The sequence below is a fragment of the Rhamphochromis longiceps genome, linkage group LG6, assembly GCF_057381845.1.
Source record: "Rhamphochromis longiceps isolate RC_006_pf linkage group LG6, R_longiceps_female_GT1.1, whole genome shotgun sequence".
NCBI classification, from domain to species: domain Eukaryota; kingdom Metazoa; phylum Chordata; class Actinopteri; order Cichliformes; family Cichlidae; genus Rhamphochromis; species Rhamphochromis longiceps.
The window spans coordinates 29,470,687-29,495,551 of NC_140562.1; the positions used below are offsets into that span (position 1 = coordinate 29,470,687).

General features: G+C 43.0%; 1 protein-coding gene across 7 annotated transcripts in view; it reads right to left on the reverse strand.

Moving 5' to 3' along the window:
- Positions 1-863: 863 nt before the first annotated feature.
- The window catches only part of nfixa (nuclear factor I/Xa), a 109,722-nt gene continuing 85,720 nt past the window's right edge, over positions 864-24,865 (reverse strand). For 4 of the 7 annotated variants that reach the window (XM_085410138.1, XM_085410140.1, XM_085410141.1 and 1 more), the window contains 10 exons: positions 23,928-23,990; positions 22,957-23,031; positions 22,626-22,749; positions 22,125-22,160; positions 21,622-21,749; positions 20,733-20,807; positions 16,060-16,188; positions 12,830-12,999; positions 8,161-8,249; positions 864-5,171 (listed from right to left, as the gene is read on the reverse strand). In XM_085410138.1, coding sequence (XP_085266264.1) covers positions 8,181-8,249; positions 12,830-12,999; positions 16,060-16,188; positions 20,733-20,807; positions 21,622-21,749; positions 22,125-22,160; positions 22,626-22,749; positions 22,957-23,031; positions 23,928-23,990 — 869 coding nt within the window. In that variant the 3' untranslated portion in view covers positions 864-5,171; positions 8,161-8,180. The remainder of the gene's footprint in view (positions 5,172-8,160; positions 8,250-12,829; positions 13,000-16,059; positions 16,189-20,732; positions 20,808-21,621; positions 21,750-22,124; positions 22,161-22,625; positions 22,750-22,956; positions 23,032-23,927; positions 23,991-24,865) is intronic. The other 3 variants (XM_085410142.1, XM_085410139.1, XM_085410137.1) reach the window with 3 other exon arrangements.

Below are 24,865 nucleotides of genomic sequence, written 5' to 3' on the forward strand. Positions count from 1 at the left end.
ATTTAGTTTGCAATTATTTTGACCAACTAATTTCATAACACGACATGAAAAGTGATTAAATAACCAAATTCAGCAGTTTGCCCTCTGGGCACTACTGACATTCCACATTTGAATCTGGAACAAAGAGGTGGGGCATGTAGCCTGAATGCTTTCAAATTCCAAACACCCTGCAAAGAGACAAGTTATTTTTTAATGTATGCAAGTCCAGTTTAGAAACACTAAGGACTGAAGTATATTAACAGCTGTTCCTGAGGCATTTCTTTTATGCATTATCCTACATACTGAAAGAATGACATGGCACAGCAAGATGGTACAGTCAAGAACATCCTTTTTATTCAATCAGGTGCTGCTCTTCTCAAACTGTGTTTTTCTTCTTATGGAAAAGAAACTGTAATTAACACATGCATTTCACCTAGAGCTCTGGGGGTGTTCTCACAAAGAAGTGGTGCTGCACTGAGGGCATAGACAGAGGCATAGAAGACTTGGGAGTGAGGGGGCCTAGGGTGCTGCCTAATTCACCATTAAACCATACACACTTAAGAAGAAAAAGAACTAAAATAAACAACAGAACAAAAACACGGATTAATCCTGCATGAGGTGGTCGGAGGAGAAAAATGGAGGGACTCCCTGGATCCTCAAAAATCTGAGAGATCAGGTTCATGCTGGCCTTTTTCTATCTGGTTGATGTGTGGTGAATGGCTAATACTGCTGTGGGTTTCCATGTGTGAAACCCACTGTAAAAATAGCAATAAAGAAAAAAAAAGAGATTCACTTTATAAGATTGGTTAAAATGGATGTGGGATTTATGCTGGTAAAGCATCGCCCCTCTTTCAGCCTCATGCACGACAAGTCCGGTTATAAGGTGCTTGTAGCTTTCATTTTACAGTCCAAGGCATACTCAAAGAGAGCCTAAACGACAGCATACCCTGATAGCAAATATGAAAAGAACTCCAAATTAAAAAAGGAAACAAAAAAGAGGGAATAAAACAAAGCCAAAAAATAAATACCTTAAACAAAAAGAGCAAACTCTTATCCTAGCCCATGCAGCCCCTTTCCAACTTCCCAAAGTAGTTCATCTATCCCTTCCAACCCCATTAATCTTCCCCTTAAACCTCTTGAACCCAAACCCCTGAACCACTGTCGTCCCTTCCTCACCCACCCAGGGACACCCCCAAAAGCCCGTCAGCGTAATTTGTTCACTTACATTAGCTGCTGAATGGAGAAGCTGAAGAAGATGGGTATGGTAATACAATGTGAAGCATACAGACAAGAATAACATGTGAGCTAACTGCATTCTGCTCAGACAAAAGTTTTTCGGCAATATTTTTTTTTCATCCTCCCAACAGCAGAGAGGGCAGGAGAGAGAGAGAGAGAGAGAGAGAGAGAGAGAGAGAGAGAGAGAAAGAGAGAGAGAGACGAGAGTGACAGACACACAGTTACAGACTACTCCAGTGTCTAAGAGAAAACAGACAGTGGAGACAGAGGGGAAGAAAAAAGCAAGAGCTGAACGAGAACAAGTTTTTTTGCCTTTTCAATTTTTTTTCTCATTTATCAATAAAAAGTAAAGAACTAATTCACACCAGTTTCCTTTCGTACTATATATATGTATATATATATATATAGCTTTGAAAAGGAAGAGAGGATAGAAGGGAAGGAACAATGGAGGGAATTCATTTTCGAAGCCGGAGGAAAGAGGTGCCCCTGATCGCTGAATGGGTGATGACCTTTTGCCTCCTTACAGCACTCAGGGGCAACCTGCTACCTCAAGCTGTTTCAAGGAAAAAAACAAATGAAAAGAAAAAAAGGGCCATCTTGATTACAAAATGGAGTCTGTGAACAAAAGGCACTTTCAAGGGACAACCTTTAACTGCTGGGAAACTATACACTACAGCACAAGCACTATAAGAGTCATTTACAGAGGAGGGGGTGGAACAGGGGAGAGGCTCACCTTGCTGCCTGTTTCACAAATGGCTCAGACCTCATATGTATGCCAGATTAAAAGCTTCTTTTACCCCTTTTCTGCTAACTGTACAGAAGGTCTCGGTCCACTTCAACGTCAGGTGTCTCAACACAGCCTGCTGAGCTCCATCCAACTCCAGATTTAGAAACATACTCGGATGATAATGGGAAAAAACTGATTTTGGGATGTGAAGTATCTCCGCAGTACTGGGAGAGACTTGTCATGTGTCAATGCCAATGTATGTGATAAAATGAATTAACTGGGAAGGTTTTTTGTTTGTTTTGATTTGCTGGTGAGTTTCAGGCAGTGCGCAGGTAGGTTATTTAAAGAGTTTCTTGGGCTCGACAGTATAGGTTTGCTTTATTTCTTCTAAGGGTTGAACCAAAATGCCTTTTGTGTCACAACCTTAAGGAATAGGAACCTCTCCCCCCACTTAATACAAATAGAAGAATACAAATAGAGAGAGGAATAATGCAGTTTCCTAAATGGTCTGTTATTTTTGTTCACTCATTTATAATAGTTCTGAATGTACTTTATAGTGTTAAAGCACCAGTTTTTCATCTGATGATAGAGATTTTTTTTTTCTGAAGTTGTGTACATTTTTTTTTTCCTTCAGCCCTCCCACATTTTTATAAACAAATGATTACACATATAACATTAAAAAAGAGACAAAGGAAATAAAAACAAATACCCCCAACTTACAAAGACTAGGATTTCTCGTGGCCCTCTAGTTTAGAGTCCCGGAGCATATGGACTTGAAACAAATACATTTTTTTTTCTCTTTTCTCTTAGCTTTCTTAAAAATCTCTAACAGACAAACACAATGATCTACCCAATGCATTGCACGTGGCTCAATCGACACATATTTTTCAATAATAATACTTTCCATCAAAAAACAAACACTTTTTTTTTCTTCAAACCTACTGTCGATTTTTGACATGTTCATCTAGGTATTATAATGCTGCGCAGCAGATGGCAATGGCGTGTGTCGTTTAATTCGTATTGGTAACAATATGGTGATGTTACTGAAACAGGTCGTGGGGCGGGGTGGGGGAGGGGGGTAGTGAGGGGGGGGGGGGGGTGAGTGTTCAGAAAATAACTAGACTGCCAACAAGCTCGTAGTAAAAGTTACAAAGGAGCATATATCATAAATATATATGTATAAGATCTCTCTCTCTGTTTTTACAAAAAAAAAAAGAAAAAAAAGAGTTTGCAGTCCTCTATAAAGATCTGTCCTAGGCCAATGATTTCCACATGCACCAACGCTACCATGCCCATGTAGCTTTAGCTTATATGTGGGAAGAGAACCTGAAGTCAAGTTTATTACTAATTGCATGAAGGGAATACAGAGGCACTTCCATATATTGTTATAGTCTCGATATATGGTTTTAGTACATAGAGCTAATGTTACTAGAGAGGCTGAGAACGAGCCCTCAGCCCTGTTTACTATCCCTGCAAAAACAGAACCAACAGCTAGGCAGTCCAGTTATTTTGTGAGGTCGGCTTTTGTTGGATTGTGTCATGACAAAAAATAATACCAACAGCGATTTCAGTGTGAACATTTACATAGAAAAATATGTCAAATTAAAAATACAAATTTTAAAATGAATGAAAAACCATTAAAAGGCAGTTTGGAGAACCAGTATAAAGGCTTCCCTTTATAAATTTAAACCAGGTTGTTGGTGGTGTTATTTTATATGTGCATCTGTGTGTGTGTAATCCTCTGGGTTTTCTTGTGAATAGACTACGGGACACGGGGTGAAGCAATGCCAGGGTTGCGTGTGATGAGCTGTCGTTACTGTGCTGTCCATACATGAGAAATTTGAGAAACTGCTGTTTCCATTTTGCTGAAATTCGAGCGTGATACTATGTGTTACTGCAAACTAAAGAAAAATGTTATGACATGCAAGAGAAGGTTAAAACAATCCAGCCAGAGACAGAGACAAAACCAAAACCAAATCTGGAAAAAGAAAAAAAATCGCAAGTAAACAACTACAAACAAAATTAAAGCAAATAATATGAAGCCGATGCTGTGTGCGCCTTATTGTAAAAGCAATATCTATGGATTAAAACAAGATGATTTTGTGAGTGGTTTTGTGACCGACTTTACTGGAAAGGTTGGTCTGCATGTGCTGCCTGCAAGCTTGCATGTGTGTGTGCATGTGAGTGCTGTATCTTTCAGGGCCTGATGCTAGCACAGCCCCCATACCTGCAGCCTCGATTCACTTCTCTAATCGCTCATCTGACCATCAGTGTGCAATACTGTTCATCCCTTAAAAAAAAATTAATAGTGCATAGGTAAGGGGACGAGAGAGCAAGTGTAGAGTTAGTGTTATGACTATCTGTGTGTTCACCTTCTTGCCTTCGTGCCTCATGGCCGTCGTTTCTCCCATAGCAGGACACCCTGGTACATTGACAGGTAAACAAAGACCAGCCACTTAGTGCATATGTGTCACACCATTGGACTGGATGGTGTCAGCATGATTGGCCAATCCGAAGTGAAAGAGGCTCAGGGCTGAGCAGATGAAACAGTGGGGTGAGGGGACACTCAACTACGAGGCTGCAGTTACAGCTTTGCCCCTGACAAGCACCGAGCTCCAGGTGGGACAGGCTGTGTGGGGTGGTGGGTGTCAGGTGGGACCATGTACCTGGAGGAGAGATATGCAGATATGGAGGCGTGCTATTTGGGTGGCAATCTTTACAAGTTGCACATCTGACTTCACCATTTACCACTACTTGTTCTTTTTTGGATCTCCCAGCCAATGCATGGAGTTTCATTGTGGAGACAACAAAATGGAAAAAAACCATTAAAAAAAAAAGAAAAAAAAGAAACAAATGTATAATTGGTCATTTGTCAGTTTGCCATATTGTGTTTCCTTTCTGACAATTCACGGTGTGTGAGACAGTTTCTCATCTTCTTCTTCCTCCTTGCATTCTGAGTCTGTCCACTCAATCTTGTTGAAGACTCCTGTGCAAAAGGGGACGAATGTTCCTGTTCAAATCGTGTTGAATTGGGAGTCCTCTTGGGGCAGCGTGGGGTTTTTCGGGGTTCTGTAGTAGTACTTTGAATAGTGTTGGCGAGAGAGAAAGACCTTTTAGTGTCAGCAGTTTGTTCTTTTTCAGTGGCGATGTGTTTGTTTTGTCAAATTTCCAATTTTCATGACACAATTTTAGCTGTTGATTCAGAGAGGCCTTGTCAGAGGAACCAGGACTGTAAAGATAAAAAAAAGAACATAAATGTGTTTAGTTTTTCAACTCCCATCACCACAATTACATTTTGATTAAGCCACATTAAAAAAAATTTTTTTGTGTGTGCAGTGTGCAGTGAGGAACACAGAAGAATACCTACCAAGCACATGCACAGAGACATGAAAGAGCATAAAGCGTTATGGACTATGATGACAGAACAGCATTCTACACACAAGTTTTAATCCTTGTATCAATCAACAGTTTATGTTGAGGACATGTGCAACAAAACCTCAGTGCTATTGGTGCCAGTTATTATTATATCATTGATTCCCAACCTTGTGTTCAGGACTCCAACAACATATCACAAAATCAAACTGACAGGAAAAATATAACAAAAACATATTTGTGAAACGTCAAATTGTGAATATTTTTTTAGTTGTCTTTTCTTAATAATAATTTTTCTAAACTATTTATAATTTCTCCTCTTTTATCATTTTCAAATAATTAAATTCTCTCTGACTGAACAGTTTACAACCAGGAGGTATAAAATATACTGATTTGGTTTGAAGGCCTGATGCTGAACGGGAACACCAGGTATTTATCCACTAGGGGGCCACCTATTACCCCTTTTCTCCTTCACTTACAGTACTTAACTGAACTCAGTAACACACGGTGTCACAAAAGTTACTACCTTACCACTTGCTGCTTTTAAGAGGGCTGACTCAAGCTTTTTTACTCATTAAAAACAGTTGTGTTATTACAGAGTTACAAGTTCAACTAGGGCAGCATCTTTTGTGTCAGTCCTAAAGACTTTTCATTAAGCAAACACGGGACTATTGCTGTTCTGTCATGGGCAACCAGTTTACATGTAAGGTGATCGTCCTGATATGCCTCTGCTCTGTGGGCCAGAGTCGGCTCAGGCTACACTGTAAAACTACGGAGGGCAGCTACTCTGGGGATCCAGTTTCTGAGTTTGATAAGACGGCAGAGCGAAGGCTTTGGCACAGACCGAGCTGTTCTGGCTGCCTCTGACATGCCTCGGCCCGGTGAGAGCAGAGACTCACGGCACCTTCGACAGCAAACTCTGTCCCCCCCACCCCACAAAAAAAAAATCAGAAAACCCAGAGAAAGTTTCAAAACCCTTAAACCTCCATCTATTCTCCACCACTCTACCTTACTTTGGTGTTTGAAGATAATTCCTCCTCCTGGCTCCAACTTCCTCTAACCCCCTTCTTTTTTCCCCTCTCTCACTTACTCTGGCTCTCTCAGTGCAATCCTTGGCAGTGGAAAGTGACCCCCCCACTCCCACCCTCACGCCCCCCCCTCTTCAAGTCCAAGTTCAACTGCCTATGACATCATGTCTCGTTGCTGCGGGCAACCAGACAGCCAGGACGTGACTGTGGAGTGCAGCGAGCTTCAACTAACCCCCTCTCTCTTTTTTCCCTCCCATTCTCTCAGTCCCTCTTACTTTTCCATGCTTGCCGCCCCCCCACCGCCCAACTCTCTCTTCCTCCTGCATAGCTAAGGTTTCACCACCAGAGAGCTCCTCAGACCAGCTTTTCTCTACTTATTGCTCTGACGGCAGTGGGAAGACACTCTCTCCTTCTGTCTTGGCTAGTTGGCTAGCAGGCACCAAGGCGGGCTGGCAGGACTATCGTCTGAACCTCGCCATATGCCAGAGAACAGCAGGATAGGCAGAGACCTCTGTTACTCACTCTGGCTGACACTGTTGCTGACCTACTAGGCTCAGTAACTGGGAGCATTTGCCCAGGTTCTCGCTGTGCTTGCTGTAAACCCGGCAGAAATGTTCAAAGTGGACATTTTTCAATAATGTTTGATAAGCAATTGCTGGAGATAATAAGCATTTTGAACAGATGTAAGCTGTTGTAAAAGCCCTGTTGTTTTTAGGAGGGAAAATGAGGGGCAAGAGATTTGGCACAGAGTTGAAGTGTATGTGCATATGCGCTAACACACATTTGGATGGTGTTTGAATCTCCCCTCGGTGCCAGAGCTACATCTGTAGGAGAGTGGTGCAGGTGGGGAGCTTGAAACTAGTAAAGGGAGCAGCAGGAGGAGCGAGAGGGAGAGAAAGAGAGAGAGGGTGGGCTGCTGATGCACAGGGGAGTGAAGGGGGGGGGGGGGGGGGGGGGTTAAGCAGAGCTGTGCCGAGGAGGAATGCAGATTGTTTCCATGTGTGGGGAGGACAGGACAGCCGAGTTGGCTGCAGGCAGGTGCGGTTAGCCCCTAATGAGAAAAGTTGTGTTGGTGATGGAGTAGGCCCAAGACACTACAGCCCAGTGGCAGAGCACAGCCAAAGCTAAAAAACCACAATGTAGTGCACTACTGGCCTCACACGCTGCACTAATGCACACTGTGGGGCCTTGCAGAGATAAATCAACACTGCTGGAGCTGAAACTAACTGGCACTGCTTACAGTCACTGTGGGGAAGCTACTGTGGTATCAGCACTGTAAACCAATACTGAAACTAAAGGCCTTGATACATGGGCAACACTTTATTAAAATGTAGCTGAGCAAATGGGCAAACAGTTGATGGACAATATCTGTTAAACGTTGAAAGCTTATAAAACGTTTATAAACTAAGCTTGAATCCATGTCCGTGACAGCTGAACAACCCGATAAAAACGGTACGATACTCACGCTAAACTACTGACCCTGAGTAGAGACGGTGTGAGGAAAAAGGTATGATTGGCTTTCCGCAATACTTATATCATTTATGCTGCTGGGGTCGTGTGCTGAATAACTGATCGTAGCACGTTTTCGGTGCACAGCCATTGTCTGAGTATTGCCTCTGTATCACGGCCTTCACCCTGAATGTCATGCTTGTCCATTTAAACCATGGAAAGTTGTATGTGTGCACAGGACTGTGCAGCGTTAGGCTTGCAGCGGGTGGTGAGGGAAAAGGAAGAAAAAGACATAAAACAGAGGGGGAGGAGGAGGAGGGAGAGGTGGATATGTGGATGTTAATTAAATGAGGGAGGTTGGCGGGGTACCTGGGTCTGCTGGGGGATATTCAGAAAGTTGTCCCGTGTTCCGATGCCGACAAACCGGTTGGGAGCTGTGGAGCCTGGCGTGGAGTATGCTATAAACAGAGAGATACAAGTGTGTACATGCTTTTACACACACACATACACACTCAAATTTCTATATATTTAATCTACACTACTATAAACCTGCTTAGGCTCTTGCAGTATATCTGTCAAATAAACTGGTGGGAAAGGGTCAGGGATACTGATTCTGTATTAGTCACATGGGTGATTTGTTCATGCTGTGGACAGGTTCACTGTTATTCAACCTAACCATTTAATCTGTGGTTAAGAAGGGGGCATAATGTAATGATTAGTGCTAACATGGAGAAGCCTTCTGTTAGCCACAGACGCTCCTCAGCAGCCCCTGGCCTCAATAACAAGCCACAGTGATCACAGAGAACCACGAATGATTCACTGTAGACTTGATAAAAAGTTGGTCTATGGAGGAACTGTACTCATCATCACTGCTCCTTTTGCATTTAACAGGTTCACAGGAGCATCTTGCCTACACAGTGACACCACTAAAGAATGCCACGGGATCAAATTTAGGGCAGTTGTGCTCACTGGACTCCAACATGAAGGCTGAGTAAAATCTTTACTGTGCATGGCTTGAGTGAGTTGAGGGGATGGGAATGTGTAGGGGTGACAGCGACAGGGCTGGAAACTGATGCATGACTGAGGGTGAGAGTGTACCGTGTGTGTGTGTGTGTGTGTGTGTGTGTGTGTGTGTGTGTGTGTGTGTGTGTGTGTGTGTGTGTGTGTGCGTGTGTGTGTGTGCGTGCGTATGAGTTTCATGGCTGTAATTAAGATATCTTGAGAATTAAAGACAAAATTAGAGGGGAAAGAAAAAAATACACTGATAACAGTCACTGGGATGAGAAAAGAGACGGAAAGTACGATATTTATTTATATAGATTTTCATATAAATAAATAAGAGTGACATGTTAATCTGTGAGAGCTGGAAGGAGGGAGGGGAGAAAGACTTGATAGGACAGGAAGAGGAGAAAGAGTTCAAACAAAAAGAGGAGAAGGTGCCCCGTTGCTCCATCCAGTGCCCCCTCTTGGTGTGCCTCTCCCATGGCCCGACTCTCGTACTGCACCTGTCTGGGTGGAACCAACCAAAGCCTCACCACTCTCTGCCGACACTCCTTTCTCCCACTCCCCCGGTATAGCACTAATTAGATAAGTTTGATTAGATTTCATCATTCATGTTTAGAGAGATGGGTTGTTGTTCTTGTTATACTGTGATTTTCATGTTTTTTGTTGTTCTCAATTTTTAATTGTTGTGAGATTTGTGTGAAGGTGGCAAGGGGATTGGGTGGGTAAAGTGGGGCATGATGTTTTTTGGAGTCCACGCCAACTGCCCTAATTTTGTTCCCTTAAAAAGAAAAAAAGAAAGAAAGAAAGGAAAAAGAAACAAAGAAAGGAGGGTGTGATATCAAATAAAGTAGAAAGCAAAAAACGAAATGAGAGAAGGGGGTAGATTGTATTGCTGCTGTCACAGACAGACATGCAAAGTCTGCATTGATCAAAGGCTTGCAGCTACAGAGGCAACGTGCACAGGGCCCTGCTCTGCTCTGCTCTTCCAAACTACAAAACACATGAAAAAGAAGGGAGAGAAACTACACTGCCTCTTGTGGTGCTAGCAGGAAACCCAACACCAGAGAAAGAAAAATAGAGAAAAAAGACTTCAGGATAGGGAAAAGTAGGAGGTTAAGGTGGTTTGCAAAGACATGAAGAGAGAAAAGGAGACTGAATTTCAGAGGAAGACAGAGAAAGCAATACAAAGGAACCTGACAAGGGATCTCTGGTTTGGCAAAGGCGTGGCTTCTGCCTTCTCAAAATCGGTTCTTGCTGGTTCTGTACAGCAGAGTATATTGGCAGTCAAAAAGATGATAGGAGAAACAGGACTGAAGCTCTCGGGGCTGCTGAGTGTTTGAGTAGATTCCATCTTACTATGTGGAAACTATACCAGTAGCCATTGTAGGAGCCCCAAACCTGTGCATTTCCAGGAGTTAAACCAGAAGCTTACACTGCACATGAATACTGGGACTTCTATGATGGTTACGTCTTTTCTAGCCTAAAAAACTTCATCTGGTATTGGGATACATAAAATTTGCTGCCAGGTAGGGGCTAACAAACCTATGAGGGCCTAAAATTGGTTCGGACTGGTTTCTAAAAAAAGGCTGTGGGGAATATGGGGTATTAATAGTGGTCTGTGGGGAGGAGTGGGAGTGGGGAGTGACTTACACGGAGATGCGGGTGAGCTGAGTCCGCCGTCAGTCGGCGTGCTGATGGTTTTAGAGTCGGGCATGGGGAGGGGCACAGGGCGAGCCACCGGGGGTGGCGGGGGCAGCAGGAAGGAGCCCGGCATTTTGCTCTGGCCACCTCCATTAGGCTGCAGATGGACCATACAGACAGGGTGAGCAGGACACACCCCGAGAATATACAGTATATAGGAAGCCAGACACACACGTACAACACAAAGTCACACAGACAGAGCCCCATTTAAATACTGGAGACTCATATACAGACAAAACCATACAGGATCCAAACAGACAGACTAAAACACACCCATACTTGCACACAGGGTTGAGGGAGACTCACATAGCTTTAAGACAAAACAAAAAAATATTGCCGTCTGGTCAAAAGTAGTGAAAAAAATAAGATGTGGAAAAGTGATGAACATCGTCACACACAGGGGGAGAAGAAAAACTGAGTTTTCCATGAGGGACAGTGAGGGATTGTTAAGGGAAGTCGTTGCGGCGCAAGAAGGAGAAAATCAGCAATGTGTACAAGATGTCTTGGTGCTTGCGTGCCTGTCCATCATGTAGTGCAGATGCAATAAAAAAAGATGTTACTGTTTCTTTAGAGTGTGAAGTAACGTGAACAAAGGATAATAGGTCATGAAAAAGGGCTTGAGGAAGTTAATATAAAAAGCCAAGTTTGCAGTAGAGGTTTACAGTAGTACCTTATTTAATGTGTCAGAATAGTTCAGAAATACCTCTGAAAGACCAGCTGTATGCTCTGTTTTGCTGATTGTATCTGTAGCTTTCAGCACAGTGAGTATGGGATTGTTATTGGGGAGCTCATCTGGGTATCACCCTTTACTAAAGTTTCACCTAATTAGACCCACGGCACTTTAAAAAGGCTCAGCTGTGTCCCCAAAAATCCCCCCTTCAGCTTCTGCAATGAGTTTCTTCTCCATCTACAGCTGCACACTAGCTCCCACAGCTTGGTGTGTTTCAGTAATCATCTTTTAAATCCTTCTGCAGTGTGACTTTTTTTTTTTTTAGCATTTTACTCTCATATACAAAAATGCTAAATAGATAACTACTTTTCAATTATCTATTATTATCTATTATATTATTATCTATTAACTATCTGCCACAACATTAAAACCACGGGCCTAGTACCGTCTACGTCCCACTCGTGCCAGCAAAATAGCAAATCCAGATCTAGACCTCAGAAACTGTTCTGTGTATTAAGGGAGCTGAAAGCTGTAAGTCCTGTAAGTTAAAAAGTGGAGCCTCCATGGATCAAACTAGTTTTTACATCCCACATAGACTGAATTGAGATCTGAGGAGTTTGGAGGTGAAGTCAGCACACTGAACTCTTTGTCATATTTGTCAAACCATTTCTGAACAATATTTATAGACGTCATCCACACGATCCAAGATGTCCCAGCAGACCGCCACACTGCCTCCACCAACTTGCCTTATTCCTGTCGTGCATTGTCAAGAGACTGACACACATCTGGCCACCTTCTTCCATGGTCTAGCTCTGAAGCTCACATATATCCCAACATTTATATACCAGGTCCATTGTAATCCAATAATAAATAATATTCAGTTCACCTTTCACCGGTTTACATATTGTGGCTCGTTGGTGTATATTACTCGGTCTCAACGGCACACATTATGCCAAGAAAATTATCGTGGCATACTGCGAAGGGGCATTTACCTCTAGAGAGAGTTTTGGAGAGTAAAGGAATGTCACAAAGGATGACAGTCAATAAATCACTACTGGAGCACAGATGTAGTCTTTAAATATCTACTTCTGGTTTCTTCCAAGGATACTCTCCAAACAAAATTAATCTTGATCTGTCTACAAATCTGGTCTCGCCAAAGCTTTCAGCCTTGCTTCTCTAAAGTAAACGTTTAACCCAGTGCATACCTACAATATGGCCGGCCACGCTACAAAGGCTTCTGTTCCTGACAGACCCCTCCCCATCTGAACATTTCAGACGGGCATAATCTTCCAATTCTGGGAGAAGGCATGGCATTATATTATATTGAGCCTGTGATGAAAATGTGCTCTGGCATCTTCCCCCATAATTTCCTCCAGCTGAGTTTTTTCTGATTAAGCACATCTGGCCCCCTCCTCCTGTTGATTTGCCCTGCGACCATCCCTGGTGGAGCCGTTTCACTTCATAAAGATTGTTCTGTATGCAGGTTTTGGCTTACTGCACCTTCTGTGTATTTACTTGTTTGCACTACATCCTCTTCAGTAACTTCCATTAATAAATACACCAGTTTTAATAATATTTCATAGTAGTTTGTTTTCCAAACTAATGTAGCACACCATCCTTCAGGCACTGCTCCTCCTTTTGCAGGATCCATAGAAAACTTACCTGTGCGCTGGGCTGGCCTGTGCCGTCGGTGCAGACAAACTGCACAAACTCCTTAAGCGGGTCCTGGTGGTGATGGTAGCGTATGGTGGGGTGGGTGAAGTACGGGCTGGACTGCTGGATGATAGAGGAGGAAGGGAAGTGCAGGGCTGAGGCTGAGGCACGGGGACTCCCTGAGAAGAAAAGTAGATAGGAGAGAGGAAAGGAAAGGGGAGGAGGAAGAGAAACATAAAAAGAAGAGAGACCGAAAGTGGAAAACAAATGCAGTGAGCTTAAGGTCATTCTGTTGTATTTCTACACAAATACAGCACACTATGATAGAGAGTACATGAACATGCACACCTACGCTAACATGAACATGCATATATTTTAACTAAGCGCTAAGACAGCTGGCATCAATGTCCAAGTTGTCATTTAGGCCCCATTATTGTCCTAACGCAGAAAATAGCTGTGACACTCTTGTGGTTGACTGACTGAAGCTGTTTCTGCTTACAAATGACTGGCATTATCCCTGGCTATTGAGCAACATCTGGTCCCATTCATTTTATAAATCAGCCCACTAGATTTCTCTGTACCTCTGGTAAGCCTGGCATCACAACACATGCACACACACAGTTTCACAGCCACATAAACGCTAGTGTGTTACAGTATTTTCTGCCTTCTGCTCCCTCTTCATTTCTCTCTCTCACCCACACACACACACACACACACACACACACACAAACTGCTCGGGTATGACAGAGTCACACTCACACACGGACACACACACTGGGTTTTTCCACTTTTGTTTTATTGCTTGTCAGTGATGTGTAATCAATCAGCAGCGTATCCTTGCTGTGCGGTTCTGCCCAGTAGTTTGAAGCTTGAGAGAGAATCTCCCCTCTGCTCCCAACCGACCACAAAACACCTCCCAGAGACATTAGTCAGCCAGCCAGCCAACCACACACACACACATTCACAATCTAGGCTCCACTGTCTGTCCTGTCTGCTGTGATTCTATGGCTTTGGCAATTTGGCACACCAAACTAAAGAGGCAAGCTGCTAGGTGAGGGGAGTCTGGCGTACAAGCATCTGTGATTATGTCTGTCACCTACTATCTCTTGTGGATACTGTACTCACAAAGTGAAGTTCAAAGTTTCCATGTTTGGTGAAACTGATGTTCAAGCCTTTTTGTGTCAGCACCGTGCCTGTGGGTTCTCTTTTGTGTGTGTGTGTTTCCATGTCAGTATGTGTAGTTTTGTAGTGTATGCATATGAATGGGTTGCCGTGTCTGGCGCAGCTTGCGTGTGTCTTTTTACATACAGTATATTGTTGTGTGTCTGTGTGTAATCGCTGCCACAATGGCCGACACTCCAGACTAATATAATCAGGCAACAGTTAATCTGGCAGCTCTCCATGTGAGTCTGGAGCCAAAAACAGGACGTAAACCATCTCGCTCGTACCCCTGAGCAGCCACACTCGCTAGACCTATACACCAAGAGTTAACAGCTTCAACCCATCCAAGGCAAACCATGGTTGATAACTGCTTTCCCCCCCATTCCTTTCTAGCCCCATCTCTCTTTTCATCCCCCTCTCCTTCCCTCCCTCCCGACATCCTCCAGTCTCTTTATAGAACCAAGGCCTCCGAGGGACATTCCATTTGGATGGCAGCCATTTTAGCACAGAGAGTCCTCCACAAGAGTGTAAATGTACACACACGCGCACAATCTCTCTACGCCGCCTCATTACAGCCTCTCTATTACATGAAAACCTTTCGCCAACTGTCTAACACACAAACACACACAGACATACATACACGCAGTTTGGAGAGTGCATGAAGTTAGTTGAGAAACAAAGAAAGCTGAGCTAGTCCCTGACACCTCGTGCGCAAAACAGGAGGAAATTTTAGAAATCAATTCAAAATTCAATCTGGTGTTTTGGATTCTTTAGATGCTATGAGACTGCTCTGAGCAGATAAACAACTTGGCTTAATGCTGCCAGATCCAGTCAGGACTATATTATCTAAATATACTTTGGGGAGCTCCGCAAGTAAAATTCAATACGTTTCAACATGGAGGGCAATGAGTCCAAATGACCTTTACATGGCAGGTCTGGTTTGGCAGCGGACCAATCCATCCCTTTGAGAGACAAATGGAATGAGAGGGAGCGACAGGGAGAGGAGGACATATTTATTCTTTTGAAAAGTGAGACCAGTCTGCGGGGACTTGTTGGCAAACTTGAGATCCTGGAGACTTCGGGAATTCTCTGACTCGAGATGAACAAACCATGTCGGTTACCCTATAGGACTGAAAAGCTCTTACGAGGACAACTTCCCCTTAGCGCCTTTATTAAAACAAGACCTTGGAAACACTGGAGGTTACTTTGAGAATTTTACCCGCTACACTGTACACCTGTGCAACTACATGGGTTCAAACACTTTATCAGTTCCCTTGCTGGCTTCTAAGTTGTTATGAATCTCTTTAATCTGCATTTGCGCCTGAGAACTAACAAACATATCTTTTAAAGAACAAAAATACAACCTCAGTGTAAGTCTAAATGTAAAAAGAAGGAAAACCAAACAAAGAAGCACTGGCTGGCTCTAATGTGCACTATAGCAAAGGCAGCGTCACTACAGATACTGGTTCTTTGCTGTCTTTGGCTTTTTTAATAAATTCAAAAATATATATTTTCACTTTCACTTGATTGATTGCTCCATATGGTGGTAAGTTTACATATCCAGTCAAGGTCATTATTTCAGAGTGAACAGCTTTGTCAGTTTAAATGCAAGGCTTCTACAATCGTTACGACAAAATGCATGAAGCAGTAAGATGAGAGGCAAATCAGTCACAAATGCATGGATGCAGCACTGGTACCATGCGATGGTAATATTATAAACACAGGCACAAAGATGGTGGTAAAAATGGATGGATGGAGAGAGGCTGAAAGAGAGAGAGAGGAATTTATGCCAAGCCGTGATGATAGCAGTAACACTGAACAGGTGAAACTCTGCAGGCATATTGCTTCTCAGCAGTTGCAACTGTAAGACTGGAAAGTTTTGTTTGCTTTCTCAGCAAGTACGTTTTGGATTTTTATTTTCAGGCACATGATAGCTGAATTTATTTTGTCTCCGGACGAGTTTGGGGGGAGTAAATACTGCAATCTAGGATTTGACACTCCCTTTCCTTCTCTCTCTTTTTCAGATTTAAAGGGGGAGGGGAAAGGTTGAGTTGTTGGGGTCATGGCAGGGCTCTCACCTGGTCTCACTCCTGCCAGCACAGGCAGCGGGTGGTGTGTGAACGCCATGCGGGGAGACCTCGTCTGGGAAGTCAGGGCGTTGAAATCAAACTTCCCCGGCTTCTTAAGTGAACCAGGCGAGGACAGTCCTGGCGAAAAAAAATGGGATCAACAAAAAAAAAAAAAAAAAAAAAAAAGTGGGGGTAAGAGGGAGGAAAAGAGAGAGGTTGTTTTAATCAACAAAATGTTGCTTATTTGACTGGCTACACTAAAAAAAAAAAATCAGTTTGATTCCTATTGAAGGGGACTTGAACAGTGACGACTTTCTTATTAGATTGTTAAATTTTCTCATTGGTTGATGGCAGTGCATTGTCGTCCCCCTGTCCTTTCTGGCTGTAGGCCATTGACTCGCTTGAATGAGTCTGTCAGAGGACTGCAACCACAAAACATAAAGATACTCAAAAGACCAGAAGATTTTTCCCTTTTTTTCCTTATCCTATTCTGTAATTATTAATTCAGAGACACACTTCAGGATTCCCAACTACCAGCTTTGGCCTGAGTAATATTTCATAACCTAAGTGCGTGTCTTCAAAGGAAAAAGGGAGAAAAATACCTAAACCCAAACTGAATCTGGGCTTTTTGTTTTAGTGCCAAAAAACATCTGTAGCTATAATAATCTCTTCTGTGCCAATGTATGTTTTTTCTGTCTCATCTCTTTCTGTTTCTCTCTCTCTTTCAGGTGCCAACTGTAGCGTTTTTGTGTACGAGCACGGCCACCATACAGCCAGAGTCAGCTAGCTGTGGTCTGGCTTCAGCAAAGCTCACAGGCTGGCTGCACGAGAAGACAGCTTCATTCAGAAATAGCACACACTGTACAGTATGGACACGGCAGCTGCTGAGTGCGAAAGACAAGCAGACGGACAGAGAGGGGAGACAGAGGGAGAGGAGAGGGAGAACGAGAGAGGCGAGAAGAACGTGGGAGACATGAAAATATGTGAGGGAGCAAGGGAGCAAGAGAGCAAAGCGGAACCTGTGAAAAATGCAGAAGCGTCTTTTTCTTTATTGCATTGCTCTGACAACACGTATGAAATTGGAATGTCATAAGATGTTTAGTATGGTTATTATCTCTTGCGAGCACACACTCACACCCGTCTCAACACACTTGAAAGGCCGCCTTATTTAACTGCTGAAACAATAGACTAATTTCTTCTTCTCTAAGTTTTCTTCTAATCTTCCTAACAAGTGAGTGGTGCGACACTGTTCTCTTTTTAAACTTTTTTAGACTGTTGTTTTGTAGTCTATTTCTGTGGCCCCTCCGCATCAAACAAGGCATTAAATATGATTCCTCCTCAGTTCTCCAGCTGGAGACGTGTGAAAGTCTATGGGAGTGTGGGGGCGTGCAAAACCTTCCCTCCCTGTGTGAAAGAGTTAAGTCTCAAGCAGGTGGGAGTGAATATGTGTGAACCATTTATGTCTTTAGCAGACATATAACCCCCCACCCAAATGTAGCGGGAGTCTGGGGGCGTATTGTACTGTCAGACAGATTCCAAGCATGAAAACAACCCCGATCCCACTTCTGACACCAGCAGTTAGCAGTGATTGCTATGACACTGTCACACTGGTGGGAGAAAGGTGGAAATAAGAGCAGACTGCTGAGACTGAAAGACAGAAAGGCACCGGAGGGGAAAGCTAGGAAAAGCTGAGATTTAGAGGAAAGTGTAAAAACCAGAACCATGTGGATTATACAATTATATTTTCAGAGAAGCAATCTTGTAGGTTTTCACTTAAGAAGTAAAAAAATGAATCCAAATTATAGAAATGAAAGCCAGGATCCACAGAGAGGATCAGATGAAGACTGACATCTGTATATATAGGAAGTTATAGCAGTGTCATAAACAGCAAGGGACTGGAAAGACAATATTTTATTACTTCAGAGGCTATGCAATGGTCTGATCTGGCACGTGTGCATGTGTGCGTGTGTGTGTGTGTGTGTGTGTGTGTGTGCCACAACTGCACTGTTTCCTCTTCTGGCAAGCCTTAGTATTTCACTGGCAACCAATCAAGCGTTCCCATGATGACCCTTCTGTCTCTTTGCACTAACAGGCCTGCCACCAGATGCGCCTCTGAAGAACACACAGACGCAAACACACACATATTCATGCACTCACACACAGTTGGAAAAGACAGGAGATAGTGATTTAAAGAAGTAAAGGAAAGTTGGGGAATTCTCCTCTCTCCAGTGATTTAAGACGCATATGTCCAAAACCTAAGTCCAGCCGTATCCCTCCAAGGGCTTGTAACACTTAACTCAAAGAACCAAGCAAAGCTCCCACCACCACAAGTCTCTGGTGTCTTAGGAAAAATTTGCGATCATTTGGAACTAATATGAAATCGTGGTTGTTTCGATCGCTTCCACTAACCTCCCCCAACCCTCTATGCCCCTGTGGAGCAGATGTCTCCAGCATCCTCATGGATCCCAAGGCTACACATACATTGAAACACCATCTGGGACCAAGCTTCAGCTGTGCAAGTGTGTGTGCGTGCGCATGTGTGTCTAACTGATATCTGTATGTAGCTGTGTTTGTGTGATCTATTTGAATCTGTCTTCATACATCTCTGGGTGCCTTTGATTGTGTGGGCTCTGTTGGTTATAGTGGAAGTCAAGAAGAGTAAATGGTGCTATGGACAGGCTGCGAGGTGCACCTGTGGGGTTCCTGTGTGTGTGTGTGTGTGTGTGTGTGTGTGTGTGTGTGTGTGTGTGTGTGTGTGTGTGTGTGTGTGTGTGTGTGTGTGTGTGCGCCTGCTTGTTTGCATTCCCCCACCTGAACAGGAAATCCCAATGGCAGGTGGAATATTTTATTAAATAGACACAGACTACCAAATATCACACATTCTCCCCTTCGTGCTTCTTGTGCTAGCCACGATTTAAAATGATTACCAAATCCACAAAAAAAAGCCCGTCAATTACAAAAGCTTTTGGCTTTTCAATTTTTCGCCTGGATTTTGTAAATTAATTGGGCAAACGGTCCAGATTTGCATGCAACTCTACACACTTATTTGCCAAACTCATTAGGAAGTGTACACGGCTGTTTGCTGCACTGGATAGTAAGGGTGTCGCTATACACACACACACACATAGACACACAGAGGAAGTGAGAGCAAGTGAGAGAGGAAAAAGCTGGGAGGTAAGGCTCTGGTGCGCTAAGGCGTGCAGGAACCTCTGCTGTGGCTCTGATGAGCAGCCTCTTAATTACATTTACAGCTAAGTAGAGCAGGAGCAGGAGAGCAGACGCTGAGGCTCGAGTGAGAGTAGTCTGGGGCAAAACCTAACCAAGGCTCTTGGCTTCTCTAGTTCACACCGTGATAACCCCTGTCTCTCATTAGCTCTCACCATTTGAGTACCAAAGTCATCTTCTCTCCTCTCTTCTGTTTTGCACCACCCACTTTTCCTTTTACACTTGCCTAATTTCTGGTTCTCTTGCCGCCTTTTCTCCTCTGACATGTTTTCCCTCCCCAGGGCTATTCCTGCTGTACACATTTTCAATTAGACAGAAGGGACGCAGGGAAGAAGGGCTGAAGGGAGAACTAGGGAGCAAGAGGAAGGGTTTTACACCTCTGATCCACAGAAGAGTCCTAATGAGGGATTTGAGGCAAGGGAGGGATGGAGCAACAGAGAGATGGAGGCAAGGCAGACACCTGAACACCTGCAGGGGTGGGGAGTATGATAAGCGCGTGTATTTAAATGTGTGAACGTCTGCATGTGAGGGGGGTTGTAAGTGTGCGAGTCCCAGTATGGGGTGGTCGTCTATGTACATTGCGCTTGTGTGTGGGTGTTTATGCATATGAGTGAGTCACTGTGCAAGTGTGTGAGTGCCAGAGTGGGTGCAGCCACTGAATATGCCTGCTGGTGTTGTCAGTGTAAGTCTGGTGAAATCTGGTGAAATCGGTTAGTTAAATGAAGCTATTGTGCACATTTCCAGCTCCATGTGTATTATCCTGGACTCTACTAGGGTGGCTTTGCATGATTTACAGTTCAAAATAATGCTTTTTTATCTTATACTCACCCTCATTTCATCCACTGACTAAAATAAAACAATTTAGCTCCCTACCACCTCCAATTAAGCCAAACCTCTTCCAACTGGCTTTGTCAGTTTAAATATGCTCAAAGCTGAGCATATTAGGGATATCTACTCTCACAAAAAATGAGCTAAGGGGAAGAAAAAAATTGTCTAAAACAGAACAGTTGGCTCTTTTGGCTCACATGGATTATTTGCACACAGACTGATCAAATTATATGGAACTTTTCCCATGTTTATTATGACCCTCCACCACAGTAACACTATATAAATATGACAGAAAACTGGATATTCCCTTACAGTCCTGGCACTTTACACCACAAAAAATGAAACTTTCATCAGCATCATTGACATCAGTTAGTAAACAGCTAAACACAAATGAAAGTTTTACACACTTTTAGCATGCTATAGTTGTCCTCCCCACATTTATGCAACACACAAACACACATAATGTGTGTATATCTATCTATCTATCTATCTATCTATCTATCTATCTATCTATCTATATTTTATACACACACACACACACACTTATACATACACACAGAGGAATGACTGAGCTACATAAAAGCTGATAAATAGTAAATAAATATGAGTGTAATCAATGTTGTTCTAACCATGGTAAGGAAACTGCACGCCATCGTTTTCATGTTTTATCTTCCTCTCCTGCACACTCGCCAAATGGTGCTGCACTGAAAGTGAAGAAGGGTATTGTTAACAATGAGATAGGGGAAGAATAAGAGAAAAAAGAGGAGAAGATATATAGACAGGAGAGAGAGAGAGAGTTAAGTGTGAGCATTTGTGTATGATGGAGGTTGTGAATCACTTATAATTGACAACAGATCAGGTAAACTGTATGCATGATAGTGGCGTTAAGGTGAGGGTGAGAACATATGAATGCTTGAAGAAAAGTGACCAAGAAAGGGGTTCAGGTATTGAGGAGGTAGAATAAAGAGCAAAATGTCCGGAGCTAAATGACACAAGTATTACTACCAAAACAATGGAGACACTAAACTAAAATATTTGGTGCATTTAGCATTGTCATTTTTATTATTCATCTCTCTTTTATTAAGGCATGTATTTGCATTTCTGTCATATGCGAGACATGTGACTTTAAACATTTTCTGTTTCAAGGTTACATATTTTATATTCACGTGTTTGAGTATATGGTTTCACACCAAACTTTTAAATACAAACAGATCCTAGTCAAACACAGCCATTGTTTTCAATAATATATTAACTAAGCATGAGCAAATTAACTACTGTGTGTATCTGTAAGTAGAGTGATCAGACTGTGCCACAGAGCCTTAAGAAAGGTGAGTGGAGGTGTATGAGTGGTCTCCAGGGCTGAGTACATCACCACAGTGACAGCAACAGATTGCGGTAGGGAGAAGTGACAAAGTCAGATGGAGGGATCAGTTTGGACTTGGGGGTGCAAATCAGGCAGAAAGTGCAAAAGCTTCATGATGCTTCAAGGGATAGGTGTGGGGTGGGGTAGGAGGGTACCTGATTCCATGTCATTAGGCCACGCACTGGACTGGGAGGAGCTGGCAGCAGGCGAACGCCCAGGGTAGAAAACATCATCTGTGGGGCTCTCCAGCTCGCTATCATCTAAGGACTTCCGCTTAGTGGAGCTGCAGACACGAGAGGATATTTGGTGGTTGGAGTAAAAGTGGAAGGGATAAATGGAGAGAGTGAGAGCAGGTAGGATTTTTTTTAATAAAAATATATGATGGGAAGGACAACACCTAGCAGAAGTAAGAACTTTTCATATAAACAGACTTTTTTTTTTGCATTTTAGGGGAAACAAAATCACAAAGTCTTGGAGCAGACAAAGCACAATGAATGTCAAAACTGTGAATGGAAAAGGAAGAAAGAGAAGGCAAAGTCAGAAAGTAGAGGCAGTCACACACGACTTTCTGAAAGTGTTTGTGCGTGCTTTCCTGTGCATGTGTCTCGCCAAGTTGTATCTTTTATATTTTTTAGATGAAGCTCAGGTTTATAACTACCTCCTTGGAAGGTTTGCGTACAACTCCACCTCAGACCTAAAGTGACAGCAGATGACAGAGGTAAGAAGATAGAAAGAAAAGGTTAAGAAAGACCCAGAGAGTAAAAAGCAGAAAGAGACATCACACATTCATAAAGACAAGAGCAGCTAGCTGAGAGACATACACATATATAAAGAGAATCCAAGACTGGGACTGGACTCGTAGTGCATAGCTGCACACCACTCATAACAAGAAACTTCAATGAGATGGTGTACTGTAGCCATCTTTGTGATAACAAGCAATATACGGTTGGTAAATATTACAGTACTGTGATTTCACACTTCCCTCAAGTTTGCCCTTGGCATCACTAACCAAGGCAGAACTGCTAAAGCCACATGGTGGTTTCACCCACTAGACGGTCTACTTATGGTAGACAGCCGTACCTCTCCATGATGTTTCCTGTGCAACGTATACTGTACGTCTGCACAACCTTCACTACTCATGTCTGTGGGGAGTATTTACCTGGTAGAAGGAGGGGAGGTGAGAGAGCGCCGCCCCAGAGCCACCTGGTTAATGTTGTAGTAACTGGGGCTGCTGTCCAGGTCAGCCAGTGAGAAGTTAGGACCCGACGCTGTGGCTACGGGAGCTGACAAGGAGACAAATATAAAGGGAATGTGGGGAGAAAAGAAAAGGGAAGCGAGAAATATGCCAGCATGAGATAAGAGGATATGCTCAAAATGCTATGCTGCATTGTTGCAGTAGATTTTTTTTCAATGAGGAAACAAATGCATTGTATTGTAATTACTCATGTGCAGGCATTTTGCCTGTGTCGTGATCTGGTTTTTCTACTTACTCTGAGACACTCTGACCAGCTCTGCCACATTCCACACTCCTGAGGTGACAAAACAGTCCTGGAAACTCAGGTGGCCTGTACAGACGAGGAAATAATCAAGCTTTTACAAATACACGCAAAAGCTTTGGGAAAACCCACCTCCCCACACAAAAACACAAAAAATGTTAAACTGAAACTCAGGAGACTCCATCTCTAACTCTGTTTGCTGAGCAACATCTATGGGAATACGCAATTGAATTACACTGTATGGACTAAAGTATGGGCCCACACCATCGGGGAAAACACCCGAATTCATAGATTAAAGTGTGTAATTTATGAATTCGGGTGTTTTCATTCCCAGCATCTCAGATGTTTAAAATAAAGCACATAGAAATGAAGAACAACGCAATAAAGCACAAAGAACAGGTCATCCTTAGGAGCTCACTGAATATAATCCTGGTACTGTAATAGGATGCTGCTGTTTCAACAGGTCAGTTTGTAAAACGTCCCTCCTGTTAAGTCTGCAATTTCATGTTTATACCTAACATTCAAACTATTCTGCTGCATCAGGACCCTGAAAACGCTGCTGAGCCAGGTAAAAGTTTGAAAACTGTGGTTTTTAGTTTGGAAATTGATTTTGGGAACCTGTGATGTCACGGATTCAATACACCTGTGTTCGATGCCTGATTAGCCTGATGATTTTTCATGTTACAGCCACATGACCAGTTTCTGCAAATCATCCTTGAGTACCAATGGCGAATTCATCTAAAATCATTCAGCAGCTGGTAGCAGCTTTTGTGCAGTTGAATTCTGCCTTTTATCATGCTACTCATCGTCAGTGTATGTGAACAGTCATGTCTTATGCATTTTCAGGTGTTCGGTTTTAAAGCAAAACTAATTAGTGTGGATGAAGCTTGATGAGCTCGGTGAAATTAATTTAACGCTAATTTAAGAGGGTTTGAACATAGGCACGTGCTTGTGCATATACCCACCATTGGGTGGTGGCTTGATGTCTGTGTCCCCTTGTTGGCTGGAGCTGTCTGATTGTCCAGATTCTGCAAAAAGGATAGAGACAGACTAATGGTTATTATCTGATTTGCATGCTTAAGAAACTAATAAAAACATACTGGTAAGCGTGCAACATCTCAATGAGTCATAGCTGTGTGTTCATGTTGCCAAGAATGTGATATTTCAGGTGTGAGAGGGAATAAGAGGGACTTACAGTATGTGCTGCGGTATGGTATACATCTTGCGAATGTATGTGCGTGTGAATTCGCACATTTTTGTGTGACAGTGTTGTATCTAAGACTGTTCTCTCCTGTTTCCCTCTGTCCCTCCAGACTTAAGGTGCGATGATTTACACTGTGCTGCTATGCCATTTAGTATCTAACCACGCAATCATATCCCTCTCCCTAATCCTATTTAATACTTTCTTGCTGGTAGGGATTTAGTCTGCGTAAACAGAACACCTTACACACATAACCACACATAACACTCACTCTCAATCTGTTTCTTCCTGTAATTTTTGCTTCATACTTTAATACATGTTGTAATCCTTACAAGAACAAACACATAAATACACACATGCAGATCGAGAGATAACATTGACCAGGCCAGCCTGCTCGTCCAGAGGGATTTGACGCAGAGTATAAAATTGTATAAAATTGAGGCAACGCTCGTCCCTTTGAAATAAAATAATAACAAAGAAAACACAAGCGCATAAAACGCAAACCTAACATGTGTGCAGCTGTGCACACCTGTTATGACTGGTCTACTGAGGCTTCATTCACGTGATAGTTGGAGTAAAAGTGCAAGTCACAAAGAAAAACACATGGGTGTTTGAGACCAAGTTCACTTCCTGGACTGGTGTGATGTGGGATACTCATGCCATTGGCCGTCCATTCAGGCCTAGCTAGGCTTTTGCTAGCTA